The sequence below is a fragment of the Culex pipiens genome, chromosome 2 (genome assembly GCF_016801865.2).
Source record: "Culex pipiens pallens isolate TS chromosome 2, TS_CPP_V2, whole genome shotgun sequence".
Lineage (NCBI taxonomy): Eukaryota > Metazoa > Arthropoda > Insecta > Diptera > Culicidae > Culex > Culex pipiens.
This window is the reverse complement of record NC_068938.1, coordinates 180,751,706-180,771,987: the sequence shown is the minus strand read 5'-3', so window position 1 is coordinate 180,771,987 and position 20,282 is coordinate 180,751,706. Positions and strand designations below refer to the sequence as shown.

General features: G+C 32.9%; 1 protein-coding gene across 2 annotated transcripts in view; it reads right to left on the bottom strand.

Annotated features, from left to right (window-relative positions):
* Positions 1 to 6,773: 6,773 nt before the first annotated feature.
* The window catches only part of LOC120426615 (protein shank-like), a 216,040-nt gene continuing 202,531 nt past the window's right edge, over positions 6,774 to 20,282 (bottom strand). For both annotated transcript variants that reach the window (XM_052707598.1, XM_052707599.1), the window contains 3 exons: positions 12,841 to 13,172; positions 7,769 to 7,937; positions 6,774 to 7,217 (listed from right to left, as the gene is read on the bottom strand). In XM_052707598.1, the coding sequence (XP_052563558.1) occupies positions 6,789 to 7,217; positions 7,769 to 7,937; positions 12,841 to 13,172 (930 nt within the window). In that variant the 3' untranslated portion in view covers positions 6,774 to 6,788. The remainder of the gene's footprint in view (positions 7,218 to 7,768; positions 7,938 to 12,840; positions 13,173 to 20,282) is intronic.

Below are 20,282 nucleotides of genomic sequence, written 5' to 3'. Positions count from 1 at the left end.
TTTTACTTTTTGCTTTTGTAAACAAAGTGTACATTTTTAGGGTGATGTCCAATTTTCGTTTAGGCACGAAATTGAATAGATATTTACGATATTTTAAAACAACAAGATAAATTTATATTTTTTGAATGAAATTATTAAGTCAAAGCATAGCTCAATTAACAAATAATTATCAATCCTGAATCACCCTAACCGCGTCTAGCCCAGAACGATGAAGTTTGCTTTGCTGATCTTGCAGACTTTATTTATAAACTGGATTGCATTATTTACAAAGGGATTATCTTGCGGTGATAGCCTACTTAAACTACTGGATAGCTACTGGAATGTCAAGAGCCTACTTCGATTCAAAAGGGGCTCTAACGAACGGAAGTTGTTTTGTTTAGTTTGTAAATAATTTAGCTGGTCACAAAGACAGTTTGACAGAACTGTGCCATAAAACGCGCCACCATTATGGCAGTTCAAATTTCTTCCTGCACTGAACGAAATCGCAACCTTAAATCAATTCTCGTTCGTCAATGAGCTTTTCCCCTCTCGAAACCAACCACACGCAGGTCTTGACACGTTTCAAGTTGGTTCCTGTGCAATTTCCGAAAAGAAAACCCCCTTTCAACAGGAGAGTGCTCATTATATTTCCTCTCCTGGAGGCATTCCCTAATTAAACATGTATACACTCACGCCTCAAGAGGCACTCTTTTTTCAGTGACAAAAAAGTGCTCCCCTTCTTTTGTTTGGCGTGTGTTTTTTTTTTTTCACCACGTACTCCTTTTATTCGCGCAAGTATTGTTTCTTGGAGCGTATGGACGTAGAAAAAAAACCTCTGAAAGGAGCACACAAAAAATAATCCATAAATGGGTCCCGAAGTCTTGAATGGGACACATTCACGGTTGATATTGAGGACGGAATTGTCTGGGACGAGACAAAAGGGTTCGCCGAAGCAGGCAACGCTGCCTGCTGTCAAATTTGATTGGATTTTGAAGTTGTAGAAGAGTTCTTTTAAAGCTTTGAATGTTGCTAAAGTCAACAAATCAAGCAAATTAATGCAAATTTAATATAACTGACGTGACCAAGATGAAATATTTGTTAAACTGCTAATTTTCTGACTAGATGGCAGCACTGTAAGCTGTCATAGGCGAATGCGTTTTTGAAAGGGTCTATCAGGATTTTCAAAACTCTTTAGAATAATTACCTTCCAGTCTGCTTTTTTGTTGGTATCACAAAGTTAATAAAAACATTTAAAAACCTACTAAACTAATTTTGCTAGAACGAGACAGATATAAAGAGAGAGAGCGGCTAGACAAGCAGCTAATGCTCAAAGGATTAACAAAGTCAACAAACATCGATCCATCGAATGAGAGTGTTTTTCTTATTGTGCTGAGTTGTTCGAAAGTGCAAAATGTGTTTTGTATGGGCGTATGTGTTTAAAAAATGTGACTAATTAGCTAACTTTTACGAGAGTGTCTTGAAATTTGCAAATCCGACACAAAACCGCGATTCTATTTCGAGAGTGTTGCAGATGAAAGCAAATGTAAACAAAAAACAAAAATTCTAGTTTTGGAAAGTAAATGAGAGATATTTCAAACCTTTTTGTTATTACTCTTAAAGTATTTTTAAGGCTTTTATCAAAAAATTTAATGTTCTATGAATAACACGTAGCTAAAACATTTATAACACGCAAGAAAGAATGTGAAGCAGTCATGGATGTGCGATGAATTTTAAAAATGTCAAAAATAAAATAAACGAATGACAGCTGTTTTTTTGACAATATTGAGGTGAATATTCAAACGGTAGTGAGTCTATGAGTATAAAGAAGTAAATAAACAAACATTAAGGTGAAACGTGATGTCACCAAATTGACAACTTATTTCAACTTGATGATTCTAGAGGTATTTTGTAAAGTTCAAAGAACGTCAAGAATCATAACATTTAATCTTGTTTTTTTTTCATACTTTTTTTGTTTGTGCTGATGATGTGATTGAAATGTGTTTAAGAGTGACATTTGCATGACAGATTGAACAAAACAACATATTTTTAGAGAGAGAGAGAGAAACGAGCAATAATTAACGGCACATCTAGTTTCTGGCGCAATAAAAAAACAAAAAAATTAAAACGCTAAAATTGATTGCAAATGCATGAAAAGTTTAAAAACAAACATACCCGATTTTTGACGTTTGCCGTAAACGTCAGAAAAAGTTTACGGCAAATTTGAGAAATCGAGTTGCGTTTCTGTGACGATGTTTATGGAGAAATTGCTAAAACATAACCAAGATGATGAAAATACAAACATATTCTTTTTTTTTTGTTGCCTAAAGATTATGATGATGCGAGCAGGAAGATGATGAGATTGAAATTAAACAGCGAGAAAAACGAGAGCGAAAAATTATTTGCTATTCGAAACAAAAAAGAGATTGAAAACTCGGAATGAAACACACAAAGAAAAAAAACATGAGTGAGAGAGAAACTAATCTCTCTCCAACAATAAACCCCCATCATCCCCCCCCGTATTATTTCATTCCAAACCAGGACCATGCCATCCAGTTTACCCACAATGGCATTTCCCGTCTCGGCTCGATTGTGTTTTATCTCTCTGTCCTCGTCGCCTTCTTATTTAAAACTATCACTATGTATATAAACAAAATAGTATTACTAATTTCGCCCGCCACCCCATCACAACCCCCACCTATCCCCCTCCCTTCACTCTTCTGCTTCCCACCCCGAAACCATCCCTACCAAAAACTCTCGGCTTCGACAGATCCCTACCCATTCTTAATCCTCACTATGTTAACCTTACTCGTACAGTCTGCCCACCTACAAACCTACCGACATCATACCGTCTCTTGCTTATAACATGACTCATACGTGCAATTTCCAACATTCCCTTCCCAATCCTTCCCTCCCATATATATCTCTCACCACCCACTTCCCACACTCACTCCTAATCCTACCTCACCTCATCATACCCTACCCATTCTTACCAATACTATCCATCGCTCTTACTCATATTACACACTGACTTTTATCTAACACCATATCTTTCCCCCCCCCCCCTCCCCCCCCCCCCCACACCCCCCCCCCCCTAGCGCTGTTGCGCGCCCCCACCCAGTGGTGTTTCACAAAATAGGGTATGTTCTCTGCCTGCGATGTCCCACGACACACTCCATATGTCCTCGAAATGTCGAACATGGAGCCAAGACAAATGATCGGCGACTTTAAAATGTACACACACGCACTCGTTTGGACGTAAAAGAGCGCTCTGGCGAACGCGAGCAAGCTCATAACTGTCAATGGAGTGATGAGAGCAGTGTCGCGCCGCTCGCGCGGTCATGACTTCTTTCCGCGACGCAGTTTGAGTTTGTGTGTCGACGTCGGGAAGAAGTTGGTAGGGAAAGTTGAGATAAATATATAATACAAACAGGAAAAACGGCACACAAAATTAAGTTTTTACATGTTTTTTTTCTTCAAATTTTCAGGAAGAAATTTTTAAGAGAGTTTTATTTACAATGAATAAATTTGCTTGAATAATATCTTAAAAAAGTTATGATATAAATGATGTAACCTAATATCATAAGCATTGAATTTATCATTGTAAATTAATGCAAATTTCCCTTCAAATTTAGAATAACTATACAAATAGGAAAAAAAAATACAAACTAAAACAAAAATTATTCAAGAAAAAAAAACAACACTGCATTATGTACACATAATTGGTTTTACGTAAAGTGTTATAGTTAGCGTTTGTTTTATTTCGTAATATTAAAATTTCGTTTTTTAACCCTCTTCCCCCCTTGAGACAAAAAATTCCAAACAAATATTGTATAAAATGTAAAAACCGTAAACAGTCTTCGAGCCCCCTCTCCCGTTACGTAATAAAAGAATTCTCCTTTAATTTTAAATGAAGAAAAAAAAGAAACAAATAAAAAAGAACCTGCGTATTATAATAAGTGAAATCAAAATCATTATTCGAATGAAAATTTTTAAATTTAAGTTACAATTTAAATTCATCCAAATTTTGTCATTTTTTTGAAAATAAGTTAGGGCGTTACAAATAATTTCAAAAGTACATCAAATGATCTGTTTGATTTTCAAAAATCAGCAACATTTTTTTAAAGCTTCTGTCTTAAATAATTAAAAAAAAACAAATTCAAAACAATTTCCAAACAAAAATTTAAAATCACAGGAATCCAAATTTTGAGTTTTATTCATGAAAAGAAATTAGGCCTTTACAGATATTTTTAAAGTAAATGTCGCCAGAAAAGTTCAAAAGTCACCAACACATTTTTTTCAAAAAAGATTTGCATTTTAAAGAAATTTAAGGCCACTTCTTGATTAAAAACTATCGAATATTCATTTTTCGCTTTAAATTTAAGTATCTTTCAAATCATTTAATGTTACAACTGTCATCGTTATAAACTCAGAAAAATATTTGCAACGGCCTAATTGAAGAAAAAACACTCAGAAGTAAAATATTCCAATCAAAATTGCCTGAAATTATGCTTTTTTATATTTTCTAAATTAATTGATAGAAAAAATGAGAAATTTTGATAAATCATTTGATTATATTGATAATATTTTAGACTCTATTGATAGAAATACCCAAAATCTATTTTTTACCATTTCACAAAAGTTTGTGGAATGTTTAAAAAAATCAGTTGATTTTTTTTTTAAATTAGGTTTTTCGTTTACTGCCTTCCCTTCACCCTTACGAGGTTTAATAGAGTATGTTTGTTTTATATATTTTTTAACAGCATTTGTTCCTTTTTTACACGTATTTCAATTATAACAAAATCATTTAAATATTCAATAGGATAACAATCATTTAAATTGTTCATGAGATTGTAAGTGAATTCTAGTTGAATAACGTTAGATATCAAGTTAGATATTTATATTAAAGGTTATTAAAAATATTTTCAAGAAAAAAAATATTTTCATCAAACTTCCCAATATTTTGCCAGTTTTTTGGCAATATTATAATAACAGTCATGTTTTAAGTATTTTTAAACCAAGGCATTAACAAAAATTACACACAAAAAAATATTTCCGAATGTTATATCATTTATTTTTGCACGTCATAACACATTCAAATTTAAGTGTAATTTGATGTAAATTTGCAACAAATTATACGTAAAAACATGATATTACGTGTGATTCAACCGTTTACGTCGAATCACAAGTTTACATCAACTGTGTTTACATGTACATAATTAATTTTTTCGTGTCGAGTAAATTCATATATTTTTTTCTGTGTAGATTTCAATTTAAATTGATCGAATTTTTTTCTCAATTCAACATGTTATTTTAAATTGAAAACCACAACAACAATAATTTTTGTTTTCACAAATTATCAGTAAGCATCAAAGCCAAAAATGCCTGCTTCGTAATGTTTGAAAGACAGGATAACCCCCTTCAAACATTTTACAAAGAAAAGGATAAATTTTTTGGAAGGAAAAAAATGTTTTTTAAATAAAGGAGGCCAGACTTTTTCCCATTAAAATTATTTTAGGAACAGCTGACGATTTAAAATAATGGAAAACTCACACAAGTTTTAAAAAGGAAACTTTTGACATCCTTCGACCTTTTTGACCATTTTTAACATTTTGTTGTTTTTGTTGAAACCTTTTGGCATTCAACCATTTGTCCTTTCAACGTTATGCACATTGACTTTTTGACGAACATCCGTGACTAATCATTTATTACAATCATTTATTAAAATTGCAAGATGATTTTTTCCTGTCAATTAAATTTAATGTTAACTTAATTTAATTTTAATAAAACCGTATTGTTTTGGATTTTTATTTGTTCTGTTATTATAATTGTTAAATCAAAATAACAGAAAATATTTTTGGAAAAAAATCGGTTTTAAAAATATCAATTTGTACTTTTAACGAAAATAAACAAAAATACATGAACTTATACATAATTTTATAATTAATTGAACTTTCTCAAATGTTGTTAATTTCAAATTACTTTTCAAATAATTGGTTAGATAACTGACCTTTCTAATAACATTTTGCACACCTGGCAACACTGTCATGTTTTACTTTGTTACTTTTAGATTAAAAGACAATATTATTGTGAAAAGGCTTCAACAAAGTTTTGCTAAAATTTAACCATATTTTGTTAAAGTCGATCAATATTAATTATATATTATAATTTGCAAATCGATATGATTTTTTTTAAATTTATTTTCATCCCAAAATTTATTAAACATATTTTGACCTGTTTTACACGAAAATGGAAATGGGTCATCCACAAACCACGTAGACATTATGTTGGGGTCTAATTCTTAATATGTGTCCCTCCTCAACTCGTATTTCCAATTCCATGGTTCGTCCATGTGGTTTGTGAATTGCCCTAAATTAAAGATTTCAGGGATATTTCTGAAAGATTTAGGAATTTTTGTTTAGTTTGGTCAACAATTCTTCCCTAAGTTAGTCTCGACTCCTTGTTTGACTTCAGTTGTTAAATGTTGTTAATTGAACTTTAGTCATTAGTCATGGTAAGTTCTCCTTTTTAAGTCCATTTTGTTCAACATAGATTAAACTAACTTAGGAATTGAATATTATGGTCTCTTATGTGAAATTCGTTAAGGGCTTCTACATTTTATTATGTACTTAATTTTATTTGAAATTCTAAAGAGATTCCCATGCGTTTATTCTTTTTAATTGTAATGTTAAATTTTAGTTTGGATCTAGCCTACTCAAGTCGTCCGGAAATAGTCAGTCGAGTGGGGGGACTCTGTTTGTTTTTGCTCATATTAAACTAAACGGAAAATATGTGGGGTAACTTTACCCCGACTAGATGGCAAAAAATTGCAAAAAAGTGTGACACATTCGCTGCAAGTGGAGGGGAGCGCAAAATTTGCTGAGACAACCTAACAATTGCATTGTTTTCACGACAAATGAAGTGGAAAATGTGTGAAACTTAGGATGGGGGAAAATAAAAGACAAATAAAACACTGGTGGTTGGTGATTTAAAACTAATAACATAAAAATAAATAAATAAATAAGAATGAAGGAAAGGAATACTACCTGGTACGGTGTCTGATTGGCATAGTTTAGTGCGCCCCGGTTGGCACCGCGAAAGAGAAGCATTCTAGCGCAAGCCTCCTGATTGTTAACAGCGCAAACATGCAGCGGCGTATTGCCGGAAGCGTTCTGCCCATCCATATCCGCACCGTAGAACAGCAAGTGCTCTAGGTGATGCACTAACCCGTTCCGACAAGCCTACAAAAATGTTGTTGGTTGTTGTTGTCCGAAGGTGGGGTGGGGTATTGGAGTGTTTGTGTGTGAAATTGTTTGTGTTTTGCATTGTTTTTTTTCGGGCGAATGGGTACAATTTAGGTCAGGTTTTGTTCAGGTTTAGTTTTGTGTGTAATGAGTATATAGTGAAGGAATATAGGTTAAAAAATATTTGGAATTTGGAAGGTTTTTTTTTGTTTGAGGATAGTACAAAAGAGAAAAAGAGAAAAAGAGAAGAGAAAAAAGAGAATCATTAGATCATTTATTACATTTGAGAAGAAAAAAATCGTTCAGATTTTGGTTTCACCGGAAATCTCGCGAGCTGCCAACAGTTAACTGAAAATCTCTTTTTTCCTAAAGGAGAAGAAAGAAAGACTAGAGCAAACTACAATACTCGATTACTACTCGATTAATACTTCTCCCAAAATAAGAAACCAACTAAAAATTGACAAACACCTTTCAAACTTCTACAAAAAAAAACTGCTCGCAGCAATCCTTGACACCACTAACCACTACTAAGTTGTCAAACCCCTTACCTGGTGCACCTCCTGCCAGCCCTGGCTGTCTTGGATGCCGAGCGTGGCGTGGTCGTGCAGCAGCGCCTCGCAGATCTTGGGTTCGGTTTTGCGCGTCACCGACAGGTAGACCGGCGTCAGGCCCTTCGTGTCCCGGTAGTTGGGGGAGGCGCCCAGCTCCAGGAGGGTGCTGTGAAGGAAAACAAAAGCAAATTTTAGTACATTACAATTAGATTATAACTTTGTATTAGATTTATATGTTTATTATCAAAATCAAAAAGAGGAAAATTACGTTGGTTTAGCTTCTTAAAGAATTTGTCATACTTTCATCGTATTTTGGAATAAAACTCAATAATATTAGAATTTTAAGGAATCAGCATATCGACGCTGTAGTGCTAACTTGTCGCACGTCTCTTTTTGACGTTCCAAGATAAACGCATTTCAATGTTTGACCTAGCGCACACAATGTAAACCATAACAAACACGTTTTGTTTGGTTGACCATTCTGTTCATTGTCCTGAAATTTGGTTGCTGGAGTCCCGAATCATAATTACAAATGTTTACAGTTGTCGAGCTCGTACTTGGGTCAAACGCGTTCTGACCTGAAATCCCTTTGGCCAATTGTCGCACTTACATCAACGTTCAGGGTGTGTCAAGATAGCACATTTTGATATGAAAAGTGACAACAATCCACGGATTTTTTTTTAGTTTTTATTGAATATCTCAGGATTGAAATCGAATTTCGGGGATCTGTGAAGGTCAAAAAGTAAGGCATTGAGAGCTGCACAAAATGGTATTCTTAACTAAATTTGGCCCAAAATGACGTGCAACTGGTTAGCACGACAGCGACGATATAGTTTTTTTTTAAATAATTAATTAACATGTTATTTTAAAGTTTTTTTTAAATAACTTGTTCCAACAGAAGAGATTCCTTTTGGTTTGCAAAATATTTTCACAAATTTATTAATATTAATTTTTCAAATTTTAATTAAGTTTTGGCCGAGGTCGAGGGAGATAATTTCAAAGGCTGATTTTGGAACTTTCAAGTAAAAATTATCACAAAATGCATTTAACATTATCAAAATTTTAATTTAATATGTGTATTTTTTAACCTGCTGGAACTTTTTGGGTGCCTTTTGTTTGTCCAAAGAAGCTATTTTGTATCACAATTTTGACTATATCATTTTCAATACAAATTTGGCAGTTGCCCATATAAAAATGGCATGTGAAAATTCAAAAATCTGTAACTTTTAAATGAATTTTTGATCTTTATCATCGGCAAAGTAGCTAACTATGATTTCGAAAAACTTTTTGATATGTTTTAGGGGGCATAAAATGCCATCATTTCAGAAAATTTGCAAAATTGCGAAAAATCTTTCCTAAAATAATATATTTTTGTTGAAAAAATATTGATTTTTCAAAAAAATCTAAAAAGAGCTTATTTTTGTAATGTGAAATATTGTAAATAATGTAAATTATTGTCAAATAAATATATTAAGTGCACCGTTTTCAAGTTATAGCCGGTAACTTTTTTTAAGTGCGCGGTTTTTTATTTAGAAAAGTGCCCATGTTTGCCTCTCTCTGAAAAAAAAAATTATATATTTTCGAAAAGCATTTTCTCAGCTCCTACGTTTTGCTTTTCTAAACTTTGCTGATATGGCCTTTTGTTGCTGAGATGTAGCCATGCAAGTTAAAAACAGGATAAATGAGATTTTCTCAGTGTTTCCCAATTACCCCTCGTTTTTAGATCACCAATACCTTTAGAACTAAAGGTCCAATTTTTAATGTTAAAAAATGAAATCTTATAAAATTTTCTGCTCATTTCAATATTTTTTTAAATTTTAAAACTAGCACAACATTTTAAAAATTACAAAATAAGGGTTCAAAAAGTTATTCTTGATGATAAAATTTTGGATCGTAAGGAAATTTATAGGCAAACATGGGCACTATTCATTAAAAAATGAAAAACTGCGTTTATTCTTTTAAAAAAATCCGGAAAATTGCTCTAACTTTAAAACGGTGCAGCTTTATCAACATTCCACTGAAGCACAAAAAAAAATGAAGTAAAACAGTTTGTTTTATCCTTTGAAACATTTTTTTTTGAATACATTTTTTTAACATTCGGCCATCGAAATTTTTTTTTTGAAAATTGGATCGAAAAATCAGGTGGCACTTTTTTCCGAAAACTACCAAATTTTAATGAAAATAGAAGACTAATCAACTGAAAACTATCTGAAATGCATTTTTTCTGCATTGATAATCTTATCTGGCATGTTTAGGCTCGTTGAAAAATATTTTGGTCCAAGCTTTTTTGCCCTTTCTGGAATTTTCTGAAAAGACGGAATTTTATGTTCATATAAAAAAATAACCAAAATTATTTTTTTTAATTGAAATCACAAAAAAATGGTTTTAAAAATCAGCAACACTTTTTTTTCCGTACATGAGGTCTTTCTTAGGAAAGCTTCCTAGTCAGAAATTTACCAACACATTCAAAGTATGCGGGTTTGTTTACATCAGATGTGCTATCTCTTTCCAACAAAAGTTTTTTGTCATGCGATTTTTAGCTGTTTTTTGACTGACCGCTCGATATTTCAGCCAACATATTTCGCAGGGACTCTGACAGCTCGAGTTCGATCATCAGGACACTGTGACGGGGAGTTCGTCATTTTTGAGTTAACCCTCTACAGCCCATTTTTTTTTTCGAAAATGTTTATTTTTCCCGTGTTCAGGAGGTCATTTTGAGCAACTTTTGTTCTACGAAAAACTTGACTTCTCTTGTTTTATGTTTTTCTTAGTATTTCAATTTGCATTTATCTTGTTCAGTTTATGTTTGTTTTTGGTAGTGTTTGGCCTATTCTACCACCTAATATAATTACATTTTGCCTATCTAATTTTTTCACGTTTTTATAGTTACTTTTTTCAATTTTTGCATGTTTTTCACATTTTCACCATCATCATTTAAATTGCAAAAAAAGCGTAGAGGCATAGTCTGGGGCACTACAAAAATTACTGCATACTTCTTTTTACTGAAAATATAGGAAATGCCACAGCCAAAGTTGACCCCTAAAAAAAATACAATTTCAATACTTTGGCAAAGTCACCTAAAGCAAGTCAAACTTTCAACCCATAAATTTTCAAAAATTTCAAGAGTTCTTCTTTCCAATGCTTTTTAAAGATCAAAAATCGGTTGGATTTTTTTGCGATTTTTTGGCGATTTTTTAGATCGAAGCCCGTCTAAAGGCGGGGTTTGGTTGTAGAGGGTTAAATTATATTTTTTTCACTGATTCTAGAAAGCCTTTACCTGCAACTTTGCTGAAGATTGGCAAATGATTCGATTGTCCATTTTTTTGGAGACCTAATAAAAAATTAGGATAACTGAGTCTGATTATCTCAATTTTGGATAACTAAGTCTGAACTGTAGTTTTAAAAAGCTCAAATAAAATTTTGAAAATTATTACATTTTTTTAAAGATATTTTTGAAGTAATTGAATTACGAAAGCAAGATTGAAAAGAAAAAAAGTTCCTATAAAATTGATTTTCTCTACAACATTAGAGTGAAATTGTATTTTATAATAATATTGAAATTACGATCATTTCATCATTTAAACGTGAATTCAAATAATTTTAATGAGGATTCAATTTTAATTGCCTACTCCATCTCTCCTTTGACAACTGGAACCCATATGCCTAGCCTACTTTGATTAGAATTGGTAATCTCCCGCCACGAGACTCGGTGATATCTTACATCACCTTGACGTGGTGATTTTACACCCTCTCTTTGAGCAGCTCTACATGTACGCAAACTATACTGGAATAATTAATCGACAATTTATTGAAAACTAACGACGTCGGCTCGACGACTGTGGGGTTTGCTGTTTTGTTTTCGATTTCAAAACAACAACAACATCGAGCCATCAAGGGGGTTTGTTGTTGTTGATACTCTACGACGGTGTTCCACCGGGCAAAACATGTCTTGTTCACGTTTTAAGCCCTCTAGCGGACAAGATTTTGAATACATTATAGCGCGAGATCGATCGGAGCAATCGATGAATGAAACTACCCACGTGGAGGGGCATTCTCTCACATGTAAATCGCGAAGCCTACTAAGACTGCGATGGCAAAATAGACCCTCGAGACCATGTGGACCATCAAAGAGGGGTTTAAATTGTGGAACCCCTAATGGTATTCGGAGCAATTATTTATCTAACATTCAAAATGTTAATAAATTCAGTTAGAAAATTCGTGCTGAAGTCAATTTAGACACTTTGCTGCGCAAGTGTGCGAGTGATGGCCTATCTACAATCACTTAGCTTAGAAAATTTCACTTAGCTTAGGAATTTGAATCAATGGAAATGAATCTGAGTTTCTACAATGGAAAAGTAATCAAATTAGAAACTGACGTTTGGTTTGGAAAATTTCAAAATCTACGGTAAGTTGACGTTTCCATATCAAAGGTAAACAAACAACTGCATAGCAACGTATATCAGCCCAGCAAGTTTTCTAAGTTGATTGTGGATGACGAACGTAAGTTGCAGACTTTCCTAAGTAACTACTTTACTTAGATGTTCTAAGCTAAGTGATTGTAGATAGGCCATAAATGTAGTTGAATGGTCAACTTTGCTTTTTTCTGTCAACCGAGGGATTTGTGTGTTTTGAGACATACATAAACCGTTATAAAAACACGCTGATTTCGCGCTTTTTATGGCAGGTTGTTGTCGTAGAACGAGTAACCTCTGTGTGTGGAACAGGTACATATGGCGGCGCGACGAGTACATATGAATTCTTTGCCCAGAGCGCGTGGACTCTGATCCGGTTTTATTGGCGATGAATCTTGCTGGAATTACTTCTCTGTTGGAGGAAGTGTTTCATTCAGTAATTGAAGGACCTTGGAATTTAAGTCATCATTGCGACATTCATAAATTGAGCTTTTTTTTAAATTCAGGTGTCACAACAAGCCATTTTACATCAGTTAACCATACAAAAGTGAGACTGCTTCCAATCTTCAAAGTAGATCGCTTCCTTCCCTGAAACCAGGAAATTTCCCCCCTCCACAAATATGCAATGCACTCATGCATTCTTCCACCGCCACCTACCTGACCGCCTCCAGACTGTCCCGCTCGACGGCCCGGTGCAGCGCGGTCGCCCCGTCCCGTGTCCGGTAGTCGAGCAGCGCCCCGCCGTTGACCAGCGCGATCAGCAGCTTGTTCGGCTTCTTCGTCCCGGTGGCGATCGTGAGCGGCGTCTCGCCCGTCTCCTGGCAGTGGAAGTTCGGGTCGAGGCCCTTGGCGCACATCTTGGCCACCTTCTCCACCTGGCCCCCGTTGATGCACTCCAGGAAGCGCCGCAGGTTGGCCCGGGTGTGCAGCGCCTTCAGCTGGCGCTCGTCCAGGTTCAGCATCTTGTACACGCGCCGTTTGTACTTGAGCTGCAAAAGAATAGAGAGAGAAGAAAAAGTTCATTAGATATGTCGGCGATTGAATTAATTGGGGCCGCGCGTGCCTTCGAAGAGTCGCAGAGTCCGCCACCAATTGCCATATATACAAAGTTGGACCTGGTCATGATCAATGGAGTTGAACTGGACTGGCTGGCTGGCCGGCCGGCCGGCGGTATAGATCAATAAACTCGTGCGAGCCATTGTGTTTCCCAGCTTTTGAAACAGTCTGAATAACTTATGTAAACTGTGCTAATGATAAAATGAAATGTAATTTTAAATTTATTTGTTGATTAAACTTAACTTTATTTGTTAAAATCTTACGCTAAAACAAGTACACTCAAACCCCGATGGTTTGACACCAACTGTTGTCAAACGAACGGAGTCACTTTTTAGTTTGACACCCCTTTTACACGGAGTTCACACACACTACCAAACGTTTGTTTTGATAGTGTGCGTGAGCACCGTGTAAAAAGTGACAGTTCGTCACTTTTTAATTTGACTCTGACTTTGACTAACCAACGGGGTACAAACTAAAAAAGTGTCAAACGAAAAAGTGACCAACCATCGGGTGTTGAGTGTAAACAATTGTTTTAAGAAGCATGAATGTAAACTTTTATAAGGAATGATCCAGTTGTTGTACTGTACAGTCCAGACTCCATTTTTGAGTCTTGGAAAAAATTCCCGCGAATCACGAAAAAAATCCTCGTCTTATTTTGGAATATGACGACTACACTACTCTAAAGAGATTAAGATTTAATAAAATATTGAAAAAAAAAATGCATTTAGCAAGCAGGCAATCAATCACCCAAATTTTATTAAAATGAGCTCACTGAACTCGAATTCGATGTTTAAACCAAGAAAAAAAAAACAAATCTTTTTTTGTTCGTAATTCGAATATCTGAAGTCTCAAAAAAACCTTTGGATAATCGAGTCTGGACTGTAATAAATTTGCACACGACTTCCATCATTGTCATATTTTTTGGCTTTGTCGGTCTACAGGTCGTTGATACTTTTGAAAGATTTTCCTATTCCTTGTAAAATGTATAATGCAATTTGAATAGGTTGATTTTGGTTCCCAATTTTATGAATGCAGGATTTTGGAAACAGATTTTTTTTCAAATAAAAGTATCTATGGTTTGAAGTTCACATTTTTTTTAAACATTTTGTATTATATTCCAACATTTTTTGTTTGACTAAGAAGTCTGTTGTTTTTTTACAATCAAAACCAATGTTTTGACAATGTCTTGAATGTTTGTCCTCCTTTTCTCGATTTTTGCCGGAGTCAAGGAAAATAAACGTAAAAAAAAACTTGAATGGTTTTAAAATGAGTGAAATACACTCAAACCCCGATGGTTTGACACCTACTTTTGTCAAACTAACGGGGTCACTTTTTAGTTTGACACCCATTTTACACGGAGTTCACACACACTACCAAACGTTTGTTTTGATAGTGTGCGTGAGCGCCGTGTAAAAAGTGACAGTTCGTCACTTTTTAGTTTGACTTTGACCAACCAACGGGGTACAAACTAAAAAAGTGTCAGGCCCGTAGCCAGGGGGGGGGCTTCCGGGCTGCAGCCCCCCCCGAAATTTTTTCCAATTTTTTTAAAATTGAACTACCTTAAAAAAATCTTAAATCAATGATTGTGTGTTCGCTTCCCAGAAATAATTTGTAAGATAGAGAATCAAGAATTGATTGATCAAACTAAGTAATTTGCCTGTCCATTGCCGGGCTCAGTTTTTGTAGATTATGGATCCAAAATTTGGATATTTAAAAATTGAGCTGCAGATTTGAACATTGTTCCATTCAGTAACATCTCATTTATCTTGTAGTTTTAGCATTACATTGGTTAGGATGGTCCAAATCTGGGCTTACTTGGGGCTATCCCCTGAAATCAAAGATTTACGCATCACTAGCCTAAGTTCCAAAATTTGAGCTTTTTCTGACCACTGACCACCAAGTTTGGGCAAAATCGTCAAATTGTATGGAGAAAAGCAACTGTTTCAGTTTTTGACCAATGGAAGGCGCAATAACTATCCAGTTCTTATCAATTTTCAGAACTAATATCTTCTTTAAATTTGGAAAAACTTTCCCGAAGACACCTTATTTTTTTGGGTTTTTTGCTAAAAAGTTATTAACCTTCGAAAATAGCAATTTCCGGCCCTGCTCTAAAGGGCTACATAGAACTAATTACCGTCATCTGGGGCGAATCGGGACTACAGTCTGAATAGGGACAGCAAAAATCCTTAGATCTTGTTGTCTTATTTTTGATTGTAGAACTTAAGTATGACCCCTGAAGAACCATAAAATAATTTAGAATTTTTGGATTCAATGTGGCGGTCAAAATGGAGGTCAAGAAATATTTCTGGTGTTTTTTTTAAAGGTCTAATAAACCAAATTTCCAGTTTTTGCTTTTTGGGTGCTTTTGAAACCGTCAGCAAAAAGCAAAAACTTGATGTATTGGACCATTAAAAAAACAGATGCCGAATTTGATGTTAAAAACAAGCAAATAATACATGCCGATTTCATTTGTTCCTGATTCGGTTATCCGAAGTCCTTCGAACTTCGGATAATCGAAACTTTGGATAATCGAGGCTTCGGCTAGTCGAATTTGGATTGTAAAATTAATAGCCCTCCTTTATTTGCATTAAAACCTTTAAACTGTTAATACATGTTTTTTCTCTACATTTTTCAAAATTTATCATAATTTCTCAAAAATATTTTGATTTTGTTTTCAAAAACGAAAGCATTTAATATGAAAAACATTTGAGTGAATTTTGACTATTATCAGAAATACAATTCTAATTTTATCGTTTTGGTTTTAAGAATATGGTTAGTTACATATCTAAGACCTTAGAGAAAAATGCTTGAAAAATATCTGTGTGTATTTTTTTATTACTTTTTCGTAAACCTTTTTTCCGAAACCACTCGTCCAAAATGCTTTCTTTTGGTCACATTTTTTAGTTTCCACCGTGGCCAATCTCCAATTTTTATTTAATATATCAAAAATCGGAAGATCAACTAAGTGAATACTTATTATCAACTAATTTTCACTTTGTGCATGAGCTTGCGATTTTTAAAGGAAGAAATAAAATGATAAAAATATTCAAAACGTTAAAAAAATTTAAGCTTGGATTCAAAAACTCTGAAATTAAATAAATTAAACATCACTTTCAAATTATATAATTTCTGATCAATAATTCATTTTTAAACTATTTAATTTCTATTTTTTGGATTTAACAGATTAGAATTTGCATTTTGAAAATTTTAAAAAAAATTTATTATTTTTTTTATAATTTCTTGTTTATGAATATCAATTGTAAATATTTTCCAAAGTTTATGTTGCCACCTTTTCAAAATGGACCAAAAAACAGAGAGCAAATACAATATTTAAAAAAAAATAGCTTCACAATTTTAATGGAAATAACTTATTTCGATTAAGTCTTTTTAGGACCAGCGACCAGGTCGGTCCGGAAAACAAATTTGAAATGTTTTTCCTGCTTTGATAATCATATACGACATGTTTGGGCTCGTTTAAAAATATTTAGAATTTTTGTAACATGTCGCGGAACGGCGGAATGTTTTTTCTCACGAAAAAAGGATTTCGCCATCAGCTAGATATTTTGAAAACTAATGATGCAAAACAACTGTACTGATTTAAAGTGTGTTTTGAACACTTTTAAAATAATAAAACCATAGCTTGTAGTTTTGATTTGTAACCCTCTCAACTTTGGTCAGAGTTTAGTGGCATAAATTTCAGAATAATATTCGCAACGCCTAATTGAAGATTTAAAAATTTTACACTTTCAAATTTCTAAATTTTCATAAGTTTTGATTTAAATTTTTTTTGGTATAAGACAAAGAAATGCCAGAAATCAAAAATAAAAATAATAAAAACATAAAAAATTTAAGATAACAATTCAACAGAATAATATCAAAAAATCTGAAATTCCAAAAATTAAAAAATCTAAAACTGAAAAATTAATAAAATAATTGATACTTAAGAAATCCTAAACTAAAAAAAATATCATTTTAAAATTAAGTTATTCAAAATCCAATAAATTATGTTTTTTCAATCTTAATTTTCGGATGCTTTAAATATTTTTATGTTTGAATTCTAGTATTCCTAAATTAATTTATATTTACCAGAAAATTAAGTGATTTTTGTAATGGCTTTTCCCTTATTTCAGCATTTTAAGATTCAGCGTTTTGATAGTCAGCTTCATGAGGCAATTCTTCAATATTATTTAAGCGAATACATTATTTTCAAACGTTATTTTCAGTCGCATCCAAATAAACAAATCAAAATCTCATCAACACATATTGCTCCCGAAGAAATATCAAACGACGCTTTTTGTTTCTGTTCCTTTTCAGCTGCGTACCGCTTAAGAGAAGTCTTTTCGTAAACCTTTTCTTGACCGTTTCTTGAGATTTTTTTGTATGGAGTTTTAAGAGTCTCCATACTACAGGACATTTTTTAAAATTTTCGTTTGAAAGTAAAATATAGTTCTTGTAGCAAAATTCAGACTAAGATTTGATTTACAGGAAAAATGTAATTGATTTAAGAATTCTTACATAAAGTATTCTTTACTTTTAAAACAAAAATTTAAGATAATAATTACACATGATAATTTCAAAAAAAATCAGAAATTCCAAAAATGAAAAAAATCAAATACATAAAAAAATATAAAATAATTACAACTAAAAAAATCCTTAAATTATAAAAAAAAAACATTTTTTATCATTTTTAAATAAAGATATTCAAAAAATAATTTTCAATCATTTCAATAAATTATGTTTTAATAATCTTATTTTTTTGATGCTTCGAATATTGGTATGTTTGAATTCAAGTGCAGACTAAGATTAGATTTACAGGATAAAACTAATCAATTTATGAATTCTTACATAAAGTTTTCTTTATTTTTAATTTAGCAACGTTTCGTAAATATAAAATTTCTAAACCATAAAATGTGCAGGATTTTGTTCCTAGAGTCAAGATATTGCTTGAACAAACATCGATTTTAATAAATGGTTACAATCCTAAATTATTAAACATGTATATAGATTAAAATTTTATTAAAAAATTATCTTTAGAATTGAGATCTGATTAAATTTTTTTGTCATGTTTTAAAATTTTATTTTTGCTCAAATTCTGGACCAATTTTCAGAATACAATGAGTAATGAATTTGAAAATGGCGTTTAGTCGGAATATTAAAGTTAAACATGATTCGTTTTAATGTTTGATGCAATCGAGGAAAATTTTAACGGTTACATATGCAAATGGTTACATATGCATTATTAACAACTTTTCCAGTGAATATTTTGGCGTTAAAAATTGATTTAATACATTTTATCTAAATTTTTTAACACATTAAAATTAAACACAGGCACTGATTTTGATTCTTCAAATATGTATTTATTATAGGCCTACACAGAAAAAAAATGTGAATTTACTCGACACGGAAAAAATGAATCACATGTAAACTCAGTTGATGTAAACTTGAGATTCGACGTAATTTTTTGTTGTTGCCATGGAGACACTTCAGAAGCTGAAATTTCAACGATTATATTTTTTTGTATTTCATTAAAATTATTTATTTTTGAGAGCACCAGGAGCTTCGCAAAATATGAAATGGCTTCAATAGCTTAGAACAATTAAAATAAAACATTGTTTAAGTTTGTTTATAAAATTTTAAGAAAACACAAATATTCCAGTTATGAGTTTTATGTTGTGCTAGAAAAAATGAAAAATGTTAGATAAACCATCACAATTATCACACAGCTGAAAATGTAAATCCAGACGGTTTAAAATTTCTCTCAGTTTAAAATACAGAAAACATAATACTTATGGTTAGATAAATCGATATTTCTTTAAAAAAAAATTATGCTTTCAAAAATTTGATTCAAGTTAAGTATATTTTAAATTTAGCGACGTTTATCACGAAATTGGATTACAATTAAACAATTCAAGAAAATGTTAAAAAACACTTTCTCTACTCCTTTAATACAAACTAGCTGTTAAAATAAAGAAAAAAATGACGAACGAGTTTCTTCAATAAATACATTGATAACTTAATATGAAAAAAATCGGACTTGTTTGAAAGAAAAAACTGTTTTCATGTATATTTTAGAAGGTTATGATTATTATTATTTGTTTCATTTCCTTAAATTCGACCTTATGTCCTTCGACGTATTGTCCATTCGACCTTTTGGCCACTATCAACCTCTTGTCCTTATTCGACCTTATGTTTTTCGACCTCTTGACATTCGACCTTTTGTCGCACAACTGTTTATTTGATTGTCTGTATCTAAGGATCAAAACAACAATATTAAATGATTTTCGAATATTTACAACCCTCGTATGGGCAAACCGCAAGATTCTTCCGGCAGTGTTGCCAATATTGCTGAGGAACATTTTCATTTAAAACGTTGAAAAAGTTTTCTTTCCTTATTTTAGATTAAAATCAAATCAATAGTCGAATTTAATCAAAACTGTGCATTGTAAATTACCACATTTAATTGATTTTTAGTTCAAAAGTGACTTTTATTACAGTGTGTCGATATCAGAGAGACCTTCGAGAGAGGAGATATCAGGTTATAAAATTAAATAATCTAGGGGAAATCTACCCATTTTAATCCTAATAAGCGGTCGTGTTTGAATGATGCTGGATAATCTAGAATCTCCCTTGAATTTTACTAAAACCAAGTACGCCAACGAGTAGAGCAAGTTTTTGTGAACATTTCTGTTTATTTTCACTTTCACTAAAAGTTATTCTATTTCTTTACCAAGCATTTAACAAAAAAAAATTCCCAAGGGTATTCTAATCGAGGCGAATGCATTGGGCCACGCCCATTTTTCTAATATCGGCTTAGTTCTTTTTTCTTCCAACACTCTGTCGAGTGTTGCCATTTGCGCTGACAGTTCAAACGAACACTCACGAAAAGTGGCATTTATAGGGAAAGTTTCCTGGCATCGCTGGCTGTGCTGCTGGTGGTGTTGACGGCCAGCCTTTGTTCTTTTTTGCCTTCGTCTCTCGCTCGGTTTTCTTCAGCCTTCGATTGGAAAGCAAAGTGAAAATTGAAACGTCAAACGACTTGGCGC